At 33.2% G+C, this 24,657-nt stretch overlaps 1 protein-coding gene across 2 annotated transcripts in view; it reads right to left on the bottom strand.

The window, feature by feature from the left end:
• Nucleotides 1-24,657, bottom strand: part of ADK (adenosine kinase) — a 447,994-nt gene that overhangs the window by 120,077 nt on the left and 303,260 nt on the right. For both annotated transcript variants that reach the window (XM_019745975.3, XM_019745976.3), the window contains exon 7: nucleotides 24,030-24,200. In XM_019745975.3, the coding sequence (XP_019601534.1) occupies nucleotides 24,030-24,200 (171 nt within the window). The remainder of the gene's footprint in view (nucleotides 1-24,029; nucleotides 24,201-24,657) is intronic.

The following is a 24,657-nucleotide window of genomic DNA, read 5'->3' as shown; positions in this document are numbered from 1 at the left end:
TTCATTAATTGTGGGCCACCTGAATAAGCAGCCTCGATCCACTTGGACAGGTCTCTTACCTTGAGGGTAACTGGACCGAGGACAGTCTTTTGTCGCAACTTTTTGCCCAAATTTGTGAGGGAAAAATAAGGATGTACATTATACATGGGTAGTATTAATTCCGTATCTATATAAATGTTTTTAATTCTTCTATTTATGCTCATGAGTAAAAACTGTAATTCTAGAAATTAGTAACAATATCCATATGCAAAATAATACCCTGAAATACGATAATCGATTTTGTTGAAGTTACAATGAACTTGCAATAACGAAGAGTTCTTGGCCTCCTATGATGTGTAAATATCGTAAATTTGTTACCAGTACATAAAATTTTTTGTATCTTGTATCTGTTCTTGTGTTTTGTAATTATTTGCTACATAACATTTCTTGTACCATAATATGCTAAAAATATTAAAATTCCTTTACAATACAAAAAACAAGTACCTAAATGTAAACAAATAAAAATTTGAATTAAAAAATTACACAAAAGATTTTTTCTCCCTAAAAGTTTGGGCCAAAAATGTGGGTGCGCATTTTACATGGGAGCACATTATACATGTCAAAATACGGTAATAACCCAAATTAACCAAACATTCTCTGCAACAGCTCCAACTTTGAAGGTGTTTTTTTGGCACCAGTGTGCTGACATTAATGGCATCTGTTCTGATTCAAGAAATAAAATAGCATGTTGGGCCAAAAGATCAAAAAATTGTATCGTTCCATTCTTCTCTATAAACATCAGCTTAAAAATTTCTTCAAGATGCTAGCAGACACTCATTCCAGGGGAACGAAGAACAAAATGAACTGTCTGTATTCCTTCCAAGTTCCAAATCCTGCAGATATGATCATCACTCACACTTGCAATTTCTTGGCTTTCTCTGGGACCAAACACCAAACCAATAAAGAAATCTGAATGGCCCTCTAAAACCTTGTATTCATTTTTATCTTGAAGATCTGAAGTGTTATAATTTTCATATCAGCAGTTGAAGTACAAAATTTGATTACCGGGGGCAATGAATCAAGTCTAGTCTCTGGGCTCCAAGCTATCCTGGGGAGAGAGCAATCATGGGGTTATCGCAACAACACGGGCCAGTGGTAATGGCATCATGGACTAGAAGGAAGGCAGCAGAGGCGGTAAGAAGCAGTCAGATTTTCAATATACCAGAGGTGCCAAAAAAATGTATACACATTTTAAGAGATATTAACACTTTGGTCAATGTTGCTCAGGCTGTAGTTCGCCATAACCAGAAGTGTCTGGACGCTGATGGTAACCACTTTGAGCACCTCTTGTAATTGCAGACGTCAAATGTGACTTGTATTCATTTTTTTTTATCGGTATATATTGTTTTTTCCTTTTTAAAAATGTGTATACATTTTTTGGCACCCTCCATATATTGAAGGCAGATTCAAAAGCGACTGTTTTGATTGATGTTCATATGTGACAATGGTTATCAAAACTCCCTGAATGCAAATCACTGGACATCTATCCCTGACCTAAAATTGCCACTCAAAGTCTGTAAGCTACGAATGACAATTACACATCATAAACTTCTTCAAGATGCTCAAAGAATCCAGAAATAATGTCTTAAATATGCATGGCATATCTACAGCTATCAAAATCTCCATTATAATGTCAATGAGTCAACATATAAATAATTTATACCTATTAAATCCATGAGACTACAGGGGATAAAAGTAAATCTAAACACCTTTTTGTGTATCCCAACTTCTCCTTTCTCAAAGATATACAATCTATTATATAAACTAAATTGACCACATAAAAAGATTTAAAAAACCCCAATGTGTATAAGAAGCAAGTGTGACAGTCCAATGAGTGTTCTATAAACACAGGGGAAAAATGAGTGAATGAATGATTTCATAGAAAAAACTGGATCTATCCCTGAAGACACAGCATGACCCATCCTCAATGCAGGTTTTTAAGATTAAACCCTCATTTTATATGATTTCAGAAAATACTTTCCTCTCATAATATTCACCTGTTTGTAATAACAAATCGAGTGCCTTAATTAAATAATGTCTGTCAATCTCCCTAGACTGTAAAATCCATGAAGGTAGGGACCATGTCTGTTCCTACTCACCGAGGTGTCCCCAACATCTGATATATAAGACACTTAATAAATCATTATGAAATAAATGAGTAAAGGAAGGCAGGAAGTCCAAAGTCTTCTGCCAGGTTTTCCAGTTTCATGGAAATTTGATCTTTACCTACTTAGTTTTAACAGGTAACCTTTGTTCCAAAAGGACTGGTTTTATTCATAGCACAAATTCATTTATTCCTTCAGAAAATATTTATTGAATGTGTACAGTACACAGGTACAAGGGCTTGGGCATATAGCAACAAATAAGACACAAAGTCTTTACCCTTATGGAGCACACTTTCCACAAACTAGACTCATTCTTGCTTCAGTGGCATTCTCAAGCCATTCTTTCTGGGTACAACATCTTCTTTACTCCTTTCCATCATCCCTACCATGAAGTTGAACACTCTATCCTCCGGTAGGATCATCAGATATAATACAAGACGTTCAGTTAAATCTGAATTTCAGATACGCAATGAATAACTTTTTAGTGTAAGTATGTCCCAAATATTGTGTGTCCCATCTGAAATTCAAATTTAAACGGATCTCTTGTATTTCTGTTTGCTAAATTTGGCAACCTCATTATCTGGTAATTTCCCACTTTTTAAAATTTCCATTCTAATTATATTCAGAATCATGGAGATTAACATGTAATTATTGTCTTCAGTAGGATTTCTGTTTTGTTGCTCCATGTTGTAAGCACTTAACAAATACTTGATAGATGGATTCAGAAATTAAAATTAAAATGAAGATTAATTTCCAAAGATGTTATTCCCAACTCTATTTGCAACACTGAATAAACTAAAAACAGTAAAAACAATAGAAGACTACTGAAAATAAATGATATTATACAGCTATTCAAAATGATAACTGAAAGATCAGTTAATGCTGAAAGATGAGAAAATGCTGAAAATATAATATTAAGTGGGAAAAAGGATACAAAATTATAATAGAAATAATTTCAATTTGTTAAAACTGCATACACATAACAGTTAGCTATACTCTTTAAAAATGTCATTGTTCTAAGAGAGAGAGAGATCAAGGAAGTGTTCCAGAATAAAGGAAACCAAAGAGCTATCACAAGTACAGGCACTGTATGATCCTGGATTGGATCTTGGACTAGAAAAACAAAATTGCTAGAAAGGACAGTCTTGGGAGAACTAGAAAATTTTGAGTGTGTACTGTGGCTATGCATATGTTTGGAGAGAGAGAGAGAGAGAGAGAGAGAGAGAGAGAGAGAGAGAGAACACTCAATGCATGTATTGGAAATTTAATTGTACTGTTCTTACAACTCGTCTATGTTGGTAATCATTTCAAAATAAAAAGTTAAAAAATATTTATGGAAAAAACACTGCAAGAAAACACATAAAAATTTTTTGCAGTAGTTAATGGTGGATGATATGATGAATGTTGATTTTAATTTTTTCTTTGCATGTTTCTTTCTCTTTCATTATCTACAATGAACATGCATTATTATTATAGCTAGAAAATTTTTAAAAAATCACTTAAAGGTACTTTAATAAAGTATACAATCCACAACTCATGAATTTATCAAATTTATCTATTTTGATATCCCATATTGATAATCTTATAAACCTCCAGGATAAGAAATTATTTTTTAAAATTTTACTAAATGATCACTATAAATTAGAAGACTGACTACATTTTCAATTACTTTCCTAAGAATTCGAGGTACCAAAAAGTATCAAATCAATTTGTCCATCTACCCTTCCACTTTTCTACCCTATTATCCGAGACATTCTATTGTCTTGTAATACAGGTAATTTTTAAAGGCTCTAACTTGAAATTGATTTAGGTACGAGCAACCTTTCCAGGAATACTCCCTGTACTCCCATTACCTATTACACACAAAGATAAGAAAATCTGATAACTAAATCAGTGACATCTTGGGGGTATTTTTCCAATTGTTAGAATAAAAAAGAAAAAGAAATGAAAATCCTGAGCTCAGTTAATATAAGTCTAAGTCAGAGTATCTAAAGAAATAGAGATGAGACTATTTCTAGAAAAGGCCTACCTCTTCCCAAGCCCTTGTCACAGTAAATAACGCATTAAAATCACATTTTTAAAGGCAACCCAGTCTCAAATCTTCCACTTCTTCCAGCTGTTATTTGAAAAATAGCACTAAGCACCATTTAGCTTTGATAACATTGCTTGGTAGGTTTATATCATTTTCACCCATTTGGTAGTTGCCTAAATGTTCTCAACAATAAGCAGCAGTTCTGCTAATCTATGTGGAACCCAGCACATTTCTGGGTTGCACCTAACAAGACACATAAAATATGACAATAGGGAGTTGAAGTTCCAGTCCCCTGGCCTTCCATGTCTACACTATGTATTGAAACCAGAGAGGAAGAGGGCTGACGAAATGCTTTTAGTGGAAACCAAAGTCCCTGGGCTTGTTAAATTAGTATCGAGTTACCACCAAATTGAGGCCCTTAAAACTATTTACATTAGTTGGGACCTCTAGTCTGGACCTAAACTTTGTATGTGCAAACACATTAGATTCCTATTCTGGAAAAACTGGAGAGGAGAGAGACTGTGACAAATAGCTGACTATATAATATAATAGCAGGTTAATATTCTTAGCGCTCTTAGAATACCTAGTACCGAGTGCAGTGCCTGATGCAAAATGTTCTAAAAAACTGTCAAATTGCAGGACATTAACTCTACAAGAGAGTGTCTTAAACGAAAAGGAAAGCTAAGATAAATTTTCAACTCTATTCTTTTAAAAAGCTAGCACCCAATAATTCTTTTTATATTGATTCCTTTACCAAAGGACCCAATTTGGGTATTACCAAAATTGTGAAGGGCATTTATTCTTTAATATTCATGTCTGTGTTCAAGATCATATAGCTTCTACTTGACTTGTATGACAACAGAGAGAAGTACATAGAAATTGGAGTAATCATATCACTACCTTGTTTTTAGATAGTCTTTGTGTTTCTGAAATCATGTTCACGTTTTCCTTAATACTGACAAAAACAGAGTATGTTTAGTACCATTTTTCAGATGAGAAAATTAAGGGCTAGAGAAGTTAAATGGACTTGTCATTGCCACACAGCCACACAGCTTAATTGACTAAGAGAGCAGAGGTCCTGTGACCCCAGGCTAGCTAGCACTCTAATAACCATATCATAGTGAAGAGTACATCTGGCATAGACACAAAGCATCAATATGTGTCTATACTATCAACTGTTGAGGAAGAGCCTGGAAGGAAATGATAGCAATTTGGAAATCTATTATCCATCGTTGAAATCAGACCAACGTAGGTGAGCAAACCCAAGATGCCCTACTTTATGATATTCTCCTAACTCTGAAAAGGTCACAACTGAAAGTAATGTAAAAATCCCAGTCGTACATAATAGTTATCGTATGTGCTATTTTCACAAGAAGATGTGGTCATCCTTGACTCCTCTTTCTTTCAATCTCACTTTGTCTACTAGCAAATCCTGTTGGTTCTACGTTCAAAAAATATTCAGAATTTTAAACTTCTCACTACTTCTGCCAGTACCACCTTGGTCTAAACCACTATCACCTTTTGCTTAGATGTGGCATCTTTTCCTTACCTAATAACGAGTCTATGCTTCTGTCTTTGCCTCCTTTATAGTGTATTCTTTCTTACTAAAGCATCAGTTTCACAAAGGCAGGTATTTTTGTGTTTTGTATTCAGTACAGTATGTAGCACATACTAATCATTGAAAAGGTATTTTTTTGTAATGAATAAATGCAGTACTCAGAGTAATCCCTTTAAAAGGTAAATCACATCATTTCACTCCCTTGTTTAAAACCACACCCAATTCCATCCTATCTAATTAAAGATCAAAGCCAAAGTCCATAAAATGGTCTCCAACACTCTGAATGATCTGGCACCCCGTATAGCTCTGACCTCTTTTCCTACTACTCTCCTTTTCTAGCCACGCTAGTCTCACTCAAGTTCACTTACTGTCTGTCTGGAAAGCTTCTCCCTCAGATATCTGTTCTCGACATCTATGCTTAAACACCAGTTTTTCAGTGAGGTGTTCTCTGATCATCCTGTCTATTCTTGTTTTTAGATACTTTTTTAATGTCTAAAAGAAAAAAATTATTTAAAAAAATAACCCGAACATCACTATCCACCTAAAAAAATTTAACAGTACTTCCTTGATAGCAACAAATAATCAAATCACCATTCATATCTCCACCACTGCCTTATAAGTTTATTTTTTTAAACAATTTGTTTCAAATTGGGTTCGGGACACAAATAAAGTCAATGTTTTATCACTGGATGACATATCTTAGGTCTGTCTTAATCTACAGATTCCTCCCTTCTCTCTTTTAAAAAATTTGGTTTAAAAAACTGAGTTATTTGTCCTGTAGAATGTCTCTCAGTCTAGATTTTGCTGAATGCACCTCTGTGATGTTATTTAAAATGCTCCTCTATTTCTTATATTTCTCATGGTAGTTAGATTCAAGTTTTTAATTTTTACCCAAGACTTACATAGGTGGTGGTATGTGGTTCCACTTACATAGGTGGTGGTACACAGTCATTGCATAATGACTGAACAGAATTGAACCTCTATACACAATGAAAGCATACCAGAAAGACTGCTCACAACACAGGTACAAATTGTAATCTACTATTTCAAAAAAAATAAAAGACATTAAGAAAATGACATAGAACATGAAATAAAACATGTTAGAATGAGAAAACTATCACAAATAAAGTAAGAGAACTTAAAACGAATTAAAAATTTACCAAGAAGTATTTTTAAAATGAAGAGTAAACTAGAAGGAACACAGAAGTAAATAAAACAATTTTTGTTTTAAGAGAAACAGAAAGTAAAAGGATAAAATTAAAAAATAAAAATATATGAAGACATAAAAGGTTTTGAGTAAAAGAAACAAATATTTAAGCCAGGCAAAGAAGATCCAGCATGTGGATAAAAAAGTGCCTGAAAAAAGAGAACCAAAACAAGAAAATAGAACAAATAACCAAAAACTGTATTTTAAGAAAGTTTTCCTAAAAAAAAAAAATAATAACACTATGCATTGGAAAAGCACGCATACTATGTTTCTGAGAATTTTGACCTAGAATGAACACCAAGAAAAGCTGTACTAAATTATTTTAAATAAATCTTTTTGCAAAAAGTGACTTATGAGAAAATTAGATTATCATCAGACTTTGACAGCAAAGAAAATGAAGCAACATGTTTAAAACACACAAGGAAAGAAAACATGAGGCAAGGATTTTATACATAGCAAAACTGAGTTACAAACAGTTAACAACATGTGAGAACTCAAGGAGTATTGTTCTCATGAGGCTTTCCTGAGGAAACAACTCTACCATAAGCTTCAGGAAATCAAAACAACTAAAGAAACACCAACATGAGATTGCTGGCAGTAATTAAATATAAAGTGACTTATAGAACTAAGAACATTTAAATGAGAGCAAACAGGGAGAGAATTACATAATGACTATGTACTCTAAAAATGTAATGAAACTTTTTAAAATGGGAGAATATAGAGATCATAAGTAAAAAAATAAAAACTATTTTCAGTAATCATAATGGTAGTGGTAGTATTAAGAATATTAGTGTGAGACTACTGAGCAAGTATATGGATTTCAAATTCTGTCACACACTGCTTCCTCAAGAACCAGCATTCTTAGCGTGAAAGAAAGGGAAGAAAAAATACATATTATGGGAGAGGTTAGGTTAAAAAATTAAATATACATACAGATGTTTATGTGTGTAAATAAACGTGTGTATATAGATACGTTATATACACCTATACATTTATGCATTATTTCCTAGCTCTGTCCATTGAACAGGACTACAAACAAAGAACAATCTTGCAGCAATAAACATCCCTAGCAACCAGGTTGTGGTCTTGAAATAAACTGCCTTATAAATTTCTGTTTCAATTATTATTTCCTTCTGTCATTTTAAATTTTGTGTATTGTACTCTGTCTCATTTTTATTGATTAGATTACATGATTCTGCAACCCAATTATAAAGCTTGTATAAATAATAATCTATTCGTAACACCCTTCATGTGGTATAATAAAGAACGGAACTGGTCCTCATCCAGGGTTTCTGGCACAGAACATTGAATCACTATGTTGTACACCCAAAACTAATATAGTGTATACCAACTATACTTTTAAAAAAAGAAACTTTGGTATTTCCTGAGTGATAGGAGTGTCTTTCTAATGTCAAGGAGGTGACTCATGGTGGGCCTCTAGATTGTTTCAGGATTGTGGTTGGAACTTTGGTGTCAGCCCAATCTCCAAAGGTGGGGCGCTGGACACTGAGTTTAATCATGTGGCCAATGATTTAATCAACTACGCCTATATAATAAAACCACAATAAAAACTCTGGACACCAAAGCTCAGTGGAGTTTCCTGGTGGGTAAACACACTGATGTGAGATGAGGGTGACATGCCTTGACTCTAAGGGGAGAGAGCATGACAGCTCTGCATCCAGGATCCTTCTAGACCTGTCCCTATGCATTTCTTCATTTGACTGTTCCTGAGTTACAGCCTTAATAATAAAAGTGTAACTGTAGGTATAGTGCTTCCTTGAGTTTTATGAGTCATTCAGGCAAATTATCAAGATTATCTACCCTGAAAGGACTGTGGGAATCCCTGAACTTGCAGCCAAGTTGGTTAGAAGTGTAGGTAGCATGGGAGCCCCCAAAGTTTGGCTGGAGTCTGAAGTAGGGGCAGTGCAGTGGAGAACTGAGCCCTTCAACCTGTGAAGTCTGATGCTAAACTCTAGGTAGTTACTGTTAGAATTGAACTGCAGTCCACCCAGTTGCTATGGAAACAAGCCTAAGGAAAAAAGTAATAATCAAGGAAGGAAAAGCAAAGTACACAAACATATATTGTATATGTTGTCACCTATGCTAGTACCTGGAAGGCAGAAAAAAATGTGTGCATTTTTAAATTATAAAAATGGTAGGACTGAGTATTCAGATTTGCTTCATATATATCTACAGAGGATTTCTTCACACTATGCCTAAAGTTATAAATTTTAGGGTTGTCATTCAAATTCAAGAGTCAATCTAACAGCCCATGCAATGTACAACTTTCTATTTTATGAAGGGAAAAGGAAAGTATGAGTCAGCAGTGAAGAAAACATTCAAATTTTATTTAACTACAGGTTAATTTTAATTTTGCTTTATTATGTCACATAAAACCAGATATATAAAACTGTCACAGGATACATAAAACTGTCAAAACAAGGGTTAATATTTTATTACCTAAAAATATTTTAAATGTGTCAAATATAATCTAAAGTATTTATAAAGTTTAGTTTGATAGGTTCAGATTTAAGATAAAATTTTAAATCTTTCTAAGATCAAAAGTGATTAAGTCTGGACAACCATATTTATAAAGACTATTATTCTCTATAATTTGCAAAGATCTAAACTTTCTCAGCAAAGGAAAAAACTCATTCAGTCATTCATTAAATGTTTAATAAATACATACTACTTATTACGCAGTAGGATTATAATGAAGAACGAAAGTCTGCTGTGAAGGAATACATTCTAGTGTAAGACAAAACATATTAACAAGTAATTACTAAACAATGTAAATGTTATAATTACATACAAAATATCACATAATCACACATTAAAAATGACTAAGTAAATGCAAGTGGAGGGGAGAGGAGGAGAAGGGAAGAATGTATGAGGGAGGTTAATATTTGAACTGAGTTTTAATGGATAAGTAGAAATTTGCCAGATAGACTTGGAGAGGGTTGACGATAAAGACAGAGGATTGGCATATGAAAACATGGATACAAAAATGAACACAGTGCATTCTGGAAAACACGCACCGTTTGTAGTGTAGGAGAAAGAGGTGCTTGTAGGAAGGAAGTAGGAGATAAAGATAAAAATATCAGGCCAGAAAATCAAATTAAAGAGTATACAATGGGGAGCCATTCCTATTCATCTAATGTTTTTAAACAATCAAGCAAAAATGAGATGAGTCTTTAAAGTCTATACTTTTAATGAATGATCACTTTTTATTTCTTGGATCATTTTTACTGTGCTAAAATGAATTGGCTGGTAGGGGCTGAACCATGTTATAGTCTTAATTCAGCTTAATACTTGCAGAAACTATGTTTTTGAAATAAGACTAGAATTATATCATTCTAATGAATTCTATTTGATGGCAATGCCTTATATAAAGTGTTGATAACCAAACATTAAAATAACCTCATTAACATCTGAAATCTATGTAACTTTACTAACAATTGTCACCCCAATAAACTTTAATTTAAAGAAAAAATAAATAAATAAAGTAAAATGACCTCATTAGAAACAGGCATACACATGCCTTGCTGTTGGGAATGAAAACAGTTATAACTCTTTTGGAGAGGAATTTGGAAATATCTGATAAAACTACATATGCATTTATATTTGACCCAACAGTCCCACTTCTAGGAGTTTACCCTGAAGAAATAACCCTAACAACACAAAAATATGAATTCACAAGGTTATTCACTAAAGGATTGTTTTCAACTGCAAAATACTGGACACAAGTTCAACGCCCATATCCAAGAGAGTGTTTGAATGAACTATGGTACATGCAGACAATGGGTAGAATGCAGCTATAAAAAAATGAGGAAGACATCTATGAGCTTTTATGGAATGACTTCCAAGATATACTTAACACGTTGCATACGGATCACGAGAATCTTCACGAGGGATTTAAACCCCTCCATACGCAACGTGTTAAGAAGAAGAAAAAAGCCAAGTGCAAAAAGAACCAACCGTGTGCTATATTTTATGTTAAAAAGAAGGGGATGTAAGAAAACATACATTTTGCTGCTAATTTGTGCTAAAAGAAATAAAAGAATATGAGCCAGAGGTAGCTCTTCCTCACATAGAATTCCAATTAATTAATCAAGAAGAAATGATGGAAATAGAAAAATCACCATTTGGCAAATACCACAATAATTATTGGAGGCAAGAATCATCAATAGATGCTAAAAGTAGTAGGTAAAAATGTAATGAACAAAATATTTACATTGTCTCTTGTGTTTCCCCACAAGATACTTGTTAATTAAGTTACAAAGGGGAAAACAGTAACTTTAAAGTGCATAAAACTGGGTCAACATTTCAACCTAGTGATCAAAGTTAATATCACCAGTGACAAATTGAAATCTTGATATATGAAAAAAGACACAACAGCATTTATGAGGTATTCTTGCCAACAAAGCATTAATTATGAGGCAATATCAGTCAACCCTAATTTGAAGGACATTCTACAAAGTAACTGGCTAGTATTCTTCAAAAGTCATAACCTGAACGGATGCTTCTCCCAAGAAGACATACAAATGGCCAACAGATATATGAAAAGATGCTCAGCTTCACCAGCCATTAGGGAAATTCAAATCAAAACCACAATGACATACTACCTTACACCTTTTAGAATGGCTATTATCAACAAGACAAGTAATAACAAGTGTAAGAGAGGTTGTGGAGAAAAAGGAACCCTCATACACTACTGGTGAAAATGTAAATTGGTACAGCCACTATGGAAAACAGTATGGAGGTTCCTCAAAATATTAAGAATAGAATTACCATACGACCCAGCAATCCCTCTAGTAGGTATTCATCCCAAAAATTGGAAAACATTTACCTGTAAAGATATATGTACCCCTATGTTCACTGCATCATTGTTCACAGCGGCCAAGACATAGAAACAACCGAAGTGTCCTTCAATAGATGATTGGATAACGAAGATGTGGTACATACACAAAATGGAATACTACTCGGCCATAAAAAGATGAAATAGTGCCATATGCGACAACATGGACGGATCTTGAGATTATTATGCTAAGTGAAATAAGTCAGACAGAAAAAGTTGAGAACCATGTGACTTCACTCATATGTGGGATATAAAACTGAAAGCAACAAATGAACAAGACAAATAAACAAGATCTCATAGACACAGACAACAGTATGATGGTTACCAGAGGGAAAGGGGAGTGGGGGTTAGAAAAAGGTAAAAGAGTTCAAATATATGGCGACAGAAGGAGGTTTGATTTTGGGTGGTGAACACACCCATATTACATTATAAATGATGTAATATGGAATTGTACACTTGAAACTTACATAATTTTATTAATCAATATCACCCCAAGAAATTAATTAAATGAAAAAAAAGTGTCTAGTCATAAGAGACAAAGAAAAACTAAGGAATTGTTCCAGATTAAAGAGGCCAAGGAAACATGATAACTAAATACAATGTAGGATCCTGATTGGATCTGGATCAGAAAAAGGACTTTAGGAGTTTTCCAAATGTAAACATTTTATATAACTAGCGTAGAATCATCAAAGCTGGGAAATTACTATTGATAAAAAACTATTAACTAACCTACAAAACCTATTTAAGTTTTGCCAATTATCCTCCTAATGTCAAAAAAGAAAGGCACAGAAAATATTTGAACTGAGTCAAAAACTAGAGTTTCCAAATATAGTTCAGTGCTAATGTGATACTAATTTAGTTTTTATTTACAAGGATAAATCAATTTCATTACATAAATTCAATAACAAGAAAAAATTTAAATGAATTAAATAAGAACTTTAAATATTAACTCATTACTTTTATATCATGGCATACAAGACAAATTATACTAAAACAGTCACAAATTTGTAGTACGGTTGGTAACTGACAAAATCAAATAAATAAAAAAGATGAATTGAAATACTGAGTAACACAAAAAGGCATTACTGCATAAAATAGGATTATCTCCATAGCAATTCAAACCATTACAAATTACAGGGCTTTTCACCAATCACGGATGGTAGTTTGGGAATGATTTAAAAACCTTTCATGTTTAGAGAGGCAATGTAGTTGGGCAAGGGGAGGGAGATAAAGGGAGTAAGAAAGGAAGGGTATTTTGGTGAGGCTCAGAAGAGAAGAGGAGAGAGTTAAGTAGAAAGGAAGGCAGAGAGATGCAAAGCACATAGTTAAATAGCCTTTGGCTCTTTCAGAATCCTTCCCACAGCACATCTTTACAACATGCCACTGACATTAGAAGTCTCCCTTGTGCTACAGTGAATCTCATTTTCTTTCAGATGAGTAAATTATATCAGAAAGATCCTAAGGAAGCAGTTAAATTCAGCTAAGCAACAATCTTATAATGCCTTAGCCCTGTCTTAATTGAAATTTCATTATTCTCAGCAGAAAATATAAATATGCCAGAATTTTATAAGAGCACCATAACATTTTATTTTTATTTCTTTGAAGGGGTTATGTATCTTCTCTGAAAACATCTCTTCCACCTTCCTTGACTGATCTTATAACAATCTTAGATTGTGTCTGTATCATTGGCTTGGCTCCTTTTACTGCTTATAGCAAAGAAAGAGAAAATGGAAACATCTATATCAACAGTTTCAGGAAGGTGACTTCCATCTTTTCTTGGAAGAAACATGGCACTTTTATACACTTAAAAGGGTGGAATTACTACTCTAGATAGAGCCCAATTCCCCACATTCATTGTTGGAACTACCTTGATACAAGGAAAGGAGAGACTATGTCTTCTACTGTCAAAATATGGATCTGGTAATAGATTCTGGCTCTGTGAAAATGTTTGGAAATCATGTATTTTAAGGAATTAGATTTGACAAAAAGATGTAAAAATTCAAAAAGGAATTTTCTGAGGATATAATGTGCACAAACTTGAGAAAGAGTTTCCAAAAAATAAAAAATAATACCTTTAGAAAGAACAGAAAAACACCTAACCAAAGAGAAAATATCTGAATGAAGATACATATGTCTGTAGCACTTATCCATATTGGGCACACATAATTTAAAGATTTATACAGATTTTCATATTGAAATAGCAAATGACTTCCACTTTATTTATATATAGAAACTGACACAATACTTCAGATAAGATAGAACTTATCAAAAGTTATTTACAATTAGAGGCACTATTGCTGTTTACAAATTATTAATTTTTACACTGTCATTTAAAAAAGAATCAATGACTAATAGAAAGAGTAAAATGGTCAATAAAGTCTCTCCTTTCCCAGAAAAATATGCAAAAGAAGAAAAAGCTAACCTATTCCACCTGATTTGGTAAAAAAGATGATTAGAGTTTATGATGGAGAAACTGACCTAAAATGGTTCCCTGCCACGTGGAACTGACCTATAATGGCCGGAGAGGAGAGAGAAGTCCCCAGCCTAAGCCCCAGCCCACTTCCTCAGATCCCCTTCCAAGCCACACCCTGAGCCAATCACCAGAGGGCACCTACCCTTTCCCCAACTCAGGGAAGTCCCCAACGCATAAAAACCTGCTCAAAACCTTGCTAGGGGCTCACTTTTTCAGCCCGCAGGTGTAATAAAGCTGACCTTCCTAACTCTCTGAGTGCCGCTTGGGTTCTTTCCGGTCCTGGTATCCGTAACATTTATTTCTAAGGAGATACAGTCATTATTCAGGTTTAGAAAACATGCATTCAAATACCTAAAGCCAATTTTTTGTTTTTTTCAAAATGTTCTGTTGGGTAAGGTAGCATCCTGTTTTTGGCTGTATGTCACTCTCCTAATGATTGAAGAGTTATTCATCAACAACCAAAACAACCACAACAACAAACTGCAGAATTTTGTTCACTGTTTTGTAATTCATTCATTGATAAAATAAGTGTTTTTAAAAGTTAAATCATCATTCAGGAAGGAAACAGTAATTTCAATTTTTCTGTACTAGAGATTTTTAATATACTGAATCCTCTGTAGGGTCAATAGGATTAAAATCGATTTCCTGAAAGAAGATGTACAATGTGGGAATACTGTCAGCAAAACAACTGATGAAACAACACAACATAGAATCTTTATAAATAGAAATCACCTGTGAGATTCAAAATACTAGGTCTATGAGGGAGTTTATCTAAAACACATCATTCTTAATTTGTATAAAATAATTAAACTGAATCCTTCTGCCCAATTTTCAAGTTGTATTTTATTATTTAAATTATTTTAAAGTGCATTGTATTGGTGAAGTGACGTTTCACTGTAGAATTAAGTGATAGCTCTTGACAAAGCAGTTATTACCATGAGGTAATTGACCTTATTTGAAAGTTAAGCATCCTGAGGCAAAGTTGAGTGTACTTAATCCTGGCAGGGTGATTATCTAGTGATTACAGAGCCTTGAAAGGTATTACTCTTAAGAGCCATTTGCAAGAACTATTTGCAAGATGATGGCTATTCAAAAAAACTTCTTAATTTAATAAAAATGAAAAACAAGAAGAATAATCAAGTTCTTTAGCCATGTATTGCTAGATAATGACTGCAAAGCAGCTTGTATTAGCAGGCCTCAATGGATATAATTACCTGAATGTAGAATGTCCTTTGTTAAGCTGAAATGTAACAATTTAAATAATTTATATACTATAGTAGTTTCAAAACTACCTTAACAAGCCAACCAATAAATTCAGGTGTACAGTTTAAAAGTACAAAATGCAATGTAACAGGTTACCAAGAATTTTAATTGAGGCGACATATAAATTTGGCTCTATGTATTTCTACATTTCAGTTAAAAGTAAACCACAAAAATCAAAATCACAATGAGATGGCACTTCACTCCCATTAGGATGGCTATTGTCAAAAACAAAAAAAGGAAAATAGCAAGTGTTATCAAGGATGCAGAGAAATTGGAACCCTTGTTTAATGCTGGTGACAATGAAAAATGGTGCAGCTGCTGTGGAAAATATTTAGTGTTCCTCAAAAGTTAAACAGAATTATTATCATATGATCCAACAATTCCATTTCTAGGTATATATCCAAAAGTCCTAAAAATAGGGACTCAACTAGATACTTGTACACCACTGTTCATAGCAACATGATTAACAAAAGCCAAAAAGTGAAAACAAACCGAATATCTATCAACAGATGAGTGGATAAACAAAGGTGAATCTCCCATACACTCTACAACATGGATGAACCTTGAAAACATGTTAACTGAAATAAGCCAGACACAAACACACAACTATTGTATCATCCTACTTATATGAGGTACCTGGAATAGGCAAATTCATAGAGACAGACAATAGAAAGCAGTTAATCAGGGACCCAGTTGGTGGAAGGAGGAATGGGAGTTAATGTTGAATATGTATAGTGCTCGTTTGGGGTGAGGAAGAGGTTCTGGAAATGAATAATGGTAAGGATTGCATAACATCGTGACTACAGTTAATGCCATTGAATTGTACACTTAAAAATGGTACATTTCATGCTATGTATTTTTTACCACAATGAAAAAAAGTAAGTTACAACATTTAATGATTTGTTTTTATCCCATTAATGCAGCAATAGTATTCCTGTGGACATTTCTATTTTGTTTCAGGATGTGTCCAACCCAGTACTTTCGGATACTATTCAGAGAAGAATATCCTTTTCCCTGGGCAAATCAGAGTAAAGAGGTAGTTGGGGTGAGAGATGGGAAAAATCCAGCTTGAAAGACACTATAGTTGAGTCTGTAACACTCAAGATGAAAAAGAATAACTACCTAAACTTAATATGTTAGACATTACATTACAAGGTTGCCGAGCAAGGATTTTGCTGATTTATAATAAAATGGGTTAGTGTTACTGAATATAAGAATGCTGAGAAAATGAATCTTTGGTTTTCAAAAAACATTTTTAAGCTATAAGTAAAAATTTGAAAGATCATCTAGAATTTCTACATAAATCCCTCACTTTATATATGAGGAAACTGAAGGAACAATAAATGGGTAATAAGTTAGCAATTTAATTAAATTATGGGATAAGTCTAAACATTCATTAACATACAAAGATCATTTGCCGATATTTAAAGTGGGGTCAAGACTTTTAGTTTGTGTCTTTCTTATAAAACCAGATCCATAATTCATAGTTTTTTTAATGAATTCCAGTTTCAGTTTCTTTAAAGCAGAGTCAAAACTTGCATCCAGGAAGCACTCCTGAGTGTAGATAGTTACAGCTTTTTTCTTCCTTTAATTTTTCATACTTTTCATGTGCACATCTAATTCAAGAGCAACTTTGTTATTGAGTTTTGTACTCAATTCGCTAAACTAATTCTCATTCTATTTGCATTCACATTTTATCAGATTATATAATAATTAATTAGACAATGAAGACAAATTGCATAAAAAATGCTTAGGGACAAATAAATTGACTTGGTAAACAAGCAATTTTGTAAAAAGAGAAGTAAGGTGGTATACCAGAGAACAGCCACGAGCTATCCCTCATTTATTTGGCCCCACTCATTGTGTTTTATCAGGGGAATGGGGGACTGCACGCTATGCAACCAAGTTAGTTTAGTGAAACTTAAGAGAGGAATAAGATCAACACTCCTAATAGCACAACCAACACCACCAACACCACCTAACAAAAACTGAGTACTTTCTATGAGTCAAGTTGAAACATCCATTAGAAAACCGCCACAGAACTGCTGTGTAGATTAAATGATGGTTTTGGTGGACACCCTTTAAACTTAGAAGTTAGCATTTCTTCATTTTAACATTGGTTCTTTGGAACTTTTTATTTGGATGACTAGATTATTTTTCCTAATTTTAAACTTTTTATATAAATGGAATCATTTCAAACAGCTTTATGTGGTATAACTGACACATACTAATCGGCATAAATTAAATGTATATAATTAGGTAAGTTGTGACACATGTATGAAGTCCTGAAACCACACCACAATCAAGATAAGGAGCACATCCATTACTTCTTCATATCTGTCTGCGATCGTTGGCTCACAGCACATCTCCATCCCCAGGCAACCGTGGATCTGCTTTTTGTCACTATAGATTAGTGTGAATTTTCTAGAATTTCATTTAAATAGAATCATACAGAATATACTTTGATCTGGCATCTCTTCTTTCACTCAGCATAAATATTCTGAGATTCATCCATGTTGGTGCATACATAAATAGTTCATTTCTTTTATAGTTGAGTAGTATCCTATTCTATGGATATGTAACAATTTGTTTATCCAGTCACTAGCAGATGGACATTTGGGTTATTTCCAGACTTTGGGTATTACAAATAAAACTGCTATGAGCATTTGTGTATGTCTTTATATGGATAAATGCTTTCATTTCTCCTGGGTAAATATCTAGGAGTGGGATAGCTAAACATGGTAGGTGTATATGTAACTTTGTAAGAAACAGGAAAGCTATTTTACATTCTCACCAGCTATAATACGTATGACAGTTCTAGTAGCTCCACATCCTGTCAATATTTGGTATGGTCTCACTCTTTAATTTTGGACACTTGAATAGCTGTGCAGTTGTATGAAGTTTGCTTTTAATAAGCTTACTGGGGTTTTGATTAAATTATGTTGAACCCACAGACCAATCTGAGAACTGAAACTTAACAATGGAGTCTTAATCCATGAACATACTATCTCTCTCCATTTATCTAGTTCTTTTGTAATTTTCCTCAACAATGTTTTGGAGTGTTCAGTGTACAGGTTTTGCACATCTTTTGTCAGATTTATCCCAAAGTATGTCATATTTTTATTTTAAAATTTCAATTTCTGAGTGTTTGCTGAAAAATATAGAAATAGAATTAGTTTATATGTTTATCTTCTATCTTAAAACCTTGCTAAACTCACTTTTAGTTCTCACAGCTTTTTGTAAATTTCATAGGATTTTCTAGAAAAACTATCATTGTGTTTGAGACAGTTTTACTTCTTCCTTTCTAATCTGGATGGTTTTCATGCCTCATTAGCACTGTACAATGATGAACAGAAACGAAAAAACATCCTTGCTTTGTTCCTGATCTTGGAGGAAAGTATTCATTCTTTTATCAAGTATGATGTTAGCTACACATTTTTTGGTGGATATCTTTTATTGGGTTGAAGAAGTTCCCTTCTAGTCCTAGTATTTCAAGGGCTTTTATCTTGCATGGATGTTGGATTTTGTCAAGTGTTTTGTTTTGTTTCTATGTCTATTAAGGTAATAATTTTTTTCTTTTTTAGATATACTAAGGTGAATTATACTGATTGGTTTTTAAATGCTAAACCAACCCTGCATTCTTGTCATGATGAATTATCCTTTTTATATATTATTGGGTTTGATTTGCTAAAACTATCTTAAGAATTTTTGCATCTATACTTATGAGGAATATTAGTCTGTAGTTTTTTCTTTGTTTGATTTTGATAGTGTTTCTTCCTCTTCAATTTTCTGGGATAGTTTGTATAGAACAGGTATTTTTTCTTCCTTAAATGTGTGGTAGAATTCAACATTGAAATAATGTGGACCTTGAGTTTTCTTTGTGAGAAGCGTTTTAACTAAAAATTCAATTCAATAGACAAACTGAATAAACCTATTTTTAGTTCTTCTTGAGTATGCTTTAGTACTTTATGTCTTTCAAGGAATTTGTCCATTACATAATAGAAGCCAATTATATTAGAACAATATTGTTGGGGGGACAACAGTAGCTTCTACTGCAGACTAATTTTGCCCCTTGAGCATTTTGAGTATTCTATCTGAAGCCCCATGAATTATGAGGTTATTCACTCTGGCTAGTGGAACAAGAATGGTTCCAGGCTCTACGTGTACTCTGAGGATTATTCCCTCTAATTTTTTCAAGTGGTTCTTTCCTTCTTTCCCCAGCCTTCATTAGTTGCCTCAAAATATGTTCTGATCAGTTCTCAGCTAAAGAGTTGAGTGGGATTCTCTGCAAATCTCCTATGTTCTCTCTCTATGCAGCTCTTTCCTCTCTGGTACTCTGACTTGCAAACTCTGGCTGTCTAGCTGTTACATTTCCCGAACTTCCAGCTCTAGGTCCTCAATTCTAAAGAGATTGCCAAGAAGGTTCCCCTCTATGTGCTGTGGCCTGGAAATTCTCTCCAGGCGTAAGCTAGGGTAATCATAAGGCTCACTTCATTTATTTCTTATCTCACAGGGATTACTGTAAAGAAATAGTCTTGGTGGACAAAGCATTTTTTCTTAATATTAAGATTATCAAAAAAGCTTTAAAGCATCATTAACAGTGTATGACCCTCTAAAAAAGAAGTGGCATCAGGAAGAAAATAAGAGCGAACTGTGTTTGGTTTAAACTAAGTGTTGATATTCTGAAAATTTATACAAAGCACAGAAGATTTGATTGGGTTTTTTGGCAGGGATTGGGGGGAGGTTGTGTGTGTCGAATACATATAGAAATACAATCCTATATGTAGTCCATAAGAAATACATTTTATATTAATACTTCATTGTATTTTTGAAATAAACTGTCCTTTTTTCCCCCCTGGAGAACTGAAGATAGTTTATTATTACTAGACTATTCAAGGAGAACAATGAGATGAGATTAAAGAGATAAAACTCACAATACCATCCTTGCTTCCTATAATCAAATATGGTAACATTTTTATTTATTTTTATTAAATTTCATAATTCAACTGATATTTCCAGTCTATTAAAATTTTTAAGTCTCATTTTGAGATTCAACTTATTCATTGCATTATTTACAGTCTCTGCATTTGTATTATCTATCAATACAGTTTTATCTGAATCAATGATCGTTTACTTGAGCAAAGCTCAGGGTAAACAGAGACATATCACTAGAAATCTATCAGCAGACTTTTTGAAACTGGTCCAACAAAATACCAAATATATCTAATAGCCCTGTATCCAATATTTATTATTCTGTATATTATGACAGATTGCCTCAAATATACAGTACATGCAGTGTTTATTAGTCTGCCATAATAGGTACTATATATTTGTTGAAGTGAATTCAAATGAATAGCAATCCCCAATAAAATAAAACATGACATGACTTGTAGCTTATAATTTAACACTTCCTATTCTAGGTAGGGAAAATTGATTTCTTTAATAATCTATACTAAATTCTAGCCAAACTTTAACTTTACTGGTCTGTAGAATCAATCTTTTTTTAAAATGTGGTAATATATATGATAAAATGTTGCCATTTGAACCATTTTAAGTGTTCAATTCAGTGACATTGAGTACATTCACAACATTGTCCTACCATCACCATTATCCATTTCCAGAACTTTTTTGTCACCCCAAATAGAAAGACACTTTGTACCCATTAGTAATAACTCCCAAATCCCTCTTTCCCCCAGTGCCGAGTAACCACTATTCTATTGTTTGTCTCTATGAATCTGGCTATTCTAGGTTCCTCATATAAGTGGAATCCTTATAGCAAAATCCAATAGTTGTCTGTTTGTGTATGGCTTATTTCACTTAACAACGTTTTCAAGGTTCATTCATGGTATCACGTGTCATAATTTCATTCCTTTTTAAGGCTGAATAACATATTCTGTTGTATGTACAACTGACTCTTGAACAACATGGAGGTTAGGGGCACTAACCTTACCCCACGCAGTTGAAAACCCATGTGTAAGCTTTGATTCCCCCAAAACTTAACTACTAATAGCCTACTGGTGACCAGAAGCTTTTCCAATAACATAAACAGTCGATTAACACATATTTTGTATGTTATAGGTATTATATGTTGCATTCTTACAATAAAGGAAGCTGGAGAAAAAAATGCTATTAAGAAAATCATAAAAAAGACAAAATACATTTATAGTACTGTACATATTTATTGAAAAATAACAGGACCTGCGCAGTTCAAACCTGGGTTGTTGAAAGGTCACCCATATATACCAAATTTTATTTATTTATTCATCTGTGGAGGATCAATATTTGGTTTGTTTCCAACTTTTGGCAATTGTGAATAATCCTGCTATTAACATTGGTGTACAAGTATATGAATCCCTGCTTTCCGGTTTTTTGGGTATGTACGTAGAAGTGGACTTGCTGAATCATGTGGTAATAATTCTATGTTAAACATTTTGAGGAACCACCAAATTGTTTTCCAGAGCAGCTGTAGCATTTCAATTCCCACCATCAATGCACAAGGGTTCTAATTTCTCCACACCCTTGCCAACATTTGTTTTTTTTTATAACAGCCATCCTAATGGGTGCCAAGTGGTACTCATTTTGGTTTTCATATGTATTTCTCTAATGATTAGTGATGGTGAGCATCTTTTCATGTGCTTACTGGCCATTTGTATATCTTCTCTGGAGAAATGTTTACTTAAGTTCTTTGACCATTTTTGAATTGGGTTGATTGTTTTCTTGTTGAGATATATATTCTGGATATTAATCCCTTATTAGAGATATCATTTATAAATATTTTCTCCCATTCCATTTGTTATCTTTTTCACTTTCTTGATAGTGTCCTCTGATGCACAAAAGTTTTAATTTTGATGAAGTCCAACTACTTTTTCTGTTGTTGCTTGTGCATTTGGAGTCTTCTGTTTTAAGTGAAGACCATTTTGATATCATCAGCATTTTCTGCAAACCTAATCATTTTGGGGCCTCTATTCTTTTGTTCTCCCCTATGTCTCTGCCAAACATTTAGCATTGTTCTCTGGTTCTGTAAATGCTTCTCATCTTTGTTACATGTGTTTTACAAATGTGAGCTCTTACTAAAGCGATTTCTGTGAGCTCTGCAATGTTTTCTAAGGCTCCTCCCCATTTTTCTTCCTAATTAGGGTCATTTGAGATTATTAAGTCAGAATTGAATTTTTGATGGTATTCAATCCTCTCACGTTGTCTTTACATCGAAAGTCTCATTCTTTGGAACCATATTATTCTTTTTAAAAAGTTTTACAGTTTGTCTTTTTGAAGGCTAGAGCATATATTTAAGTATTGCCATTTCTATGAAGAACTCTGAGTTCCAGTATCAATTTTTAACAAGGATTCTCAGACTCCATACTAAAGATCAATTCTTTCATGTAATTTTAAGGGATAGAGTAGGGCACATATCCTAGTTATTTCCTTTACCCTGCAGAAAACAAAACTGGCAATAAGGAAAATCTAAAATGTAGATTTTAGTCAAATAAGACTTCCAGCAAATACCTAGGAGTCCCAGGGTTTTATCACTATTTCTTGCCAGTAGATCAGTTTATGAATCATAAAAAATGTAGCATTTCCTTCAACTAGTTAGTGACTTTGAAGATATTCACACCATATTATTACTACAAATCACCCAGGTTGATCTCATAAATTATTTCCAGGTCAAATTTTATGTTATTCTAGGCAGACAACACAGTTACCTACTTCAGATACAAAATCTGTGAATATGATCAAACTATGTCAGAACCATAGAATTAGAATCAGAATAGACTTCTGGGATAATTAATAGAATACCTTCTCTTTACACATTAAGACCCAAGATTCATGAAATTTAAGTAATACTGCCCAGGTCACATTGAATGTACATCAAAGTTCTCTCTCTCTCTTTTATTTTTTTATTTCATGATTTTTTAAAGTCTACAGACTAAACAGAAGCTATAAATACTAAATCAGCAAAAAAAAAAGTATTTTCCACTTATGTTGAATGAAAGTATATTCTTGATAAAAAGAAAAAGCTGCAAAAATTCAAATAAAATTCCATTCATCACTGTCAAATATAACATACAAATAGCAAAAATGTTACTATTAATAAATTTAATATAAATTACAATATACCAACATTCATTCATAATTTATTAAATTAAATTAGACTCACATTTTTAAGTACTACTTAATTTCATAAAACATTTATTTTAGACTAGATGTCTATTACCTTAATCCATGAAAATTTCAGAGGAAAACATTATTTTACTGGTCAGAAAATAAATCAGTTGATATCAAGGGCTTAGGGTGAAGGGAAGAGTTGAACGAAAAAGGTGATGAGAGTACTTTTCATTTTGATAGTGGTCATGGTTATATATCAGGTGTTATGCATTTGCAAACATATTTACGTAAATATTTTGTTTTTCACTTATATATTTCTAAACTTATTCACAAACCAGAAACCAAACCAAAAAAATCAAGGTACTTAGAAGAAAAAAACAGAGTAACTCACCGTCTCATTTCCAAAAAGTATGTCAACATAAGGCATAACTTTCATCAATGGTTCCTTGTAGAACTGACTAATAAATGGTGCAGACAGATTTAAAGTGAAAATTCTATTCTTCTCAGAAGCATGGTGAGCTACTTTTAACACTGACTCTGGTGAAACTGTAAGGAAAAAGCCCTGGATAAAGAAAAAAGGGAGGGAAAATTAGAAATGCAATCTCCCCTGAGTAACTAAGAATAAAAGAAATCCATACAGTATATATAATACAATACATATTCATATAATACAAACTTTAAAATACTGTTATAAAATGTAAGGCAGAAAATAGCAGCATTTGATTAGGAGAAAAATTTATCATATGAGTACTATATGTTTGATATGTGCCATTATGTCAAAGTGTAACACATTATTTATTTCACATTACATATAACACATCATTTATTTCATATTAGATTTGTATATTCAATATTGAAAGAATTCTGGAAATCTACACAAGAAAAAATATTTGAAAGGTCTCATTCAAGACAGTAATTGCATCTATATGAGAGAAATAGTAATGAAGGCAGATTGGATACTTCTCACTTCTTAGAAACACTTTGTATTCTTGTAAATGATATGGTATTTATTAAAAAAT

Source organism: Rhinolophus sinicus, chromosome 15 (genome assembly GCF_057876585.1).
Source record: "Rhinolophus sinicus isolate RSI-liver-muscle chromosome 15, RSI-T2T, whole genome shotgun sequence".
NCBI lineage: Eukaryota > Metazoa > Chordata > Mammalia > Chiroptera > Rhinolophidae > Rhinolophus > Rhinolophus sinicus.
Note: the sequence above shows the minus strand (reverse complement) of the source record. Positions and strands in the feature narration are given on the sequence as shown.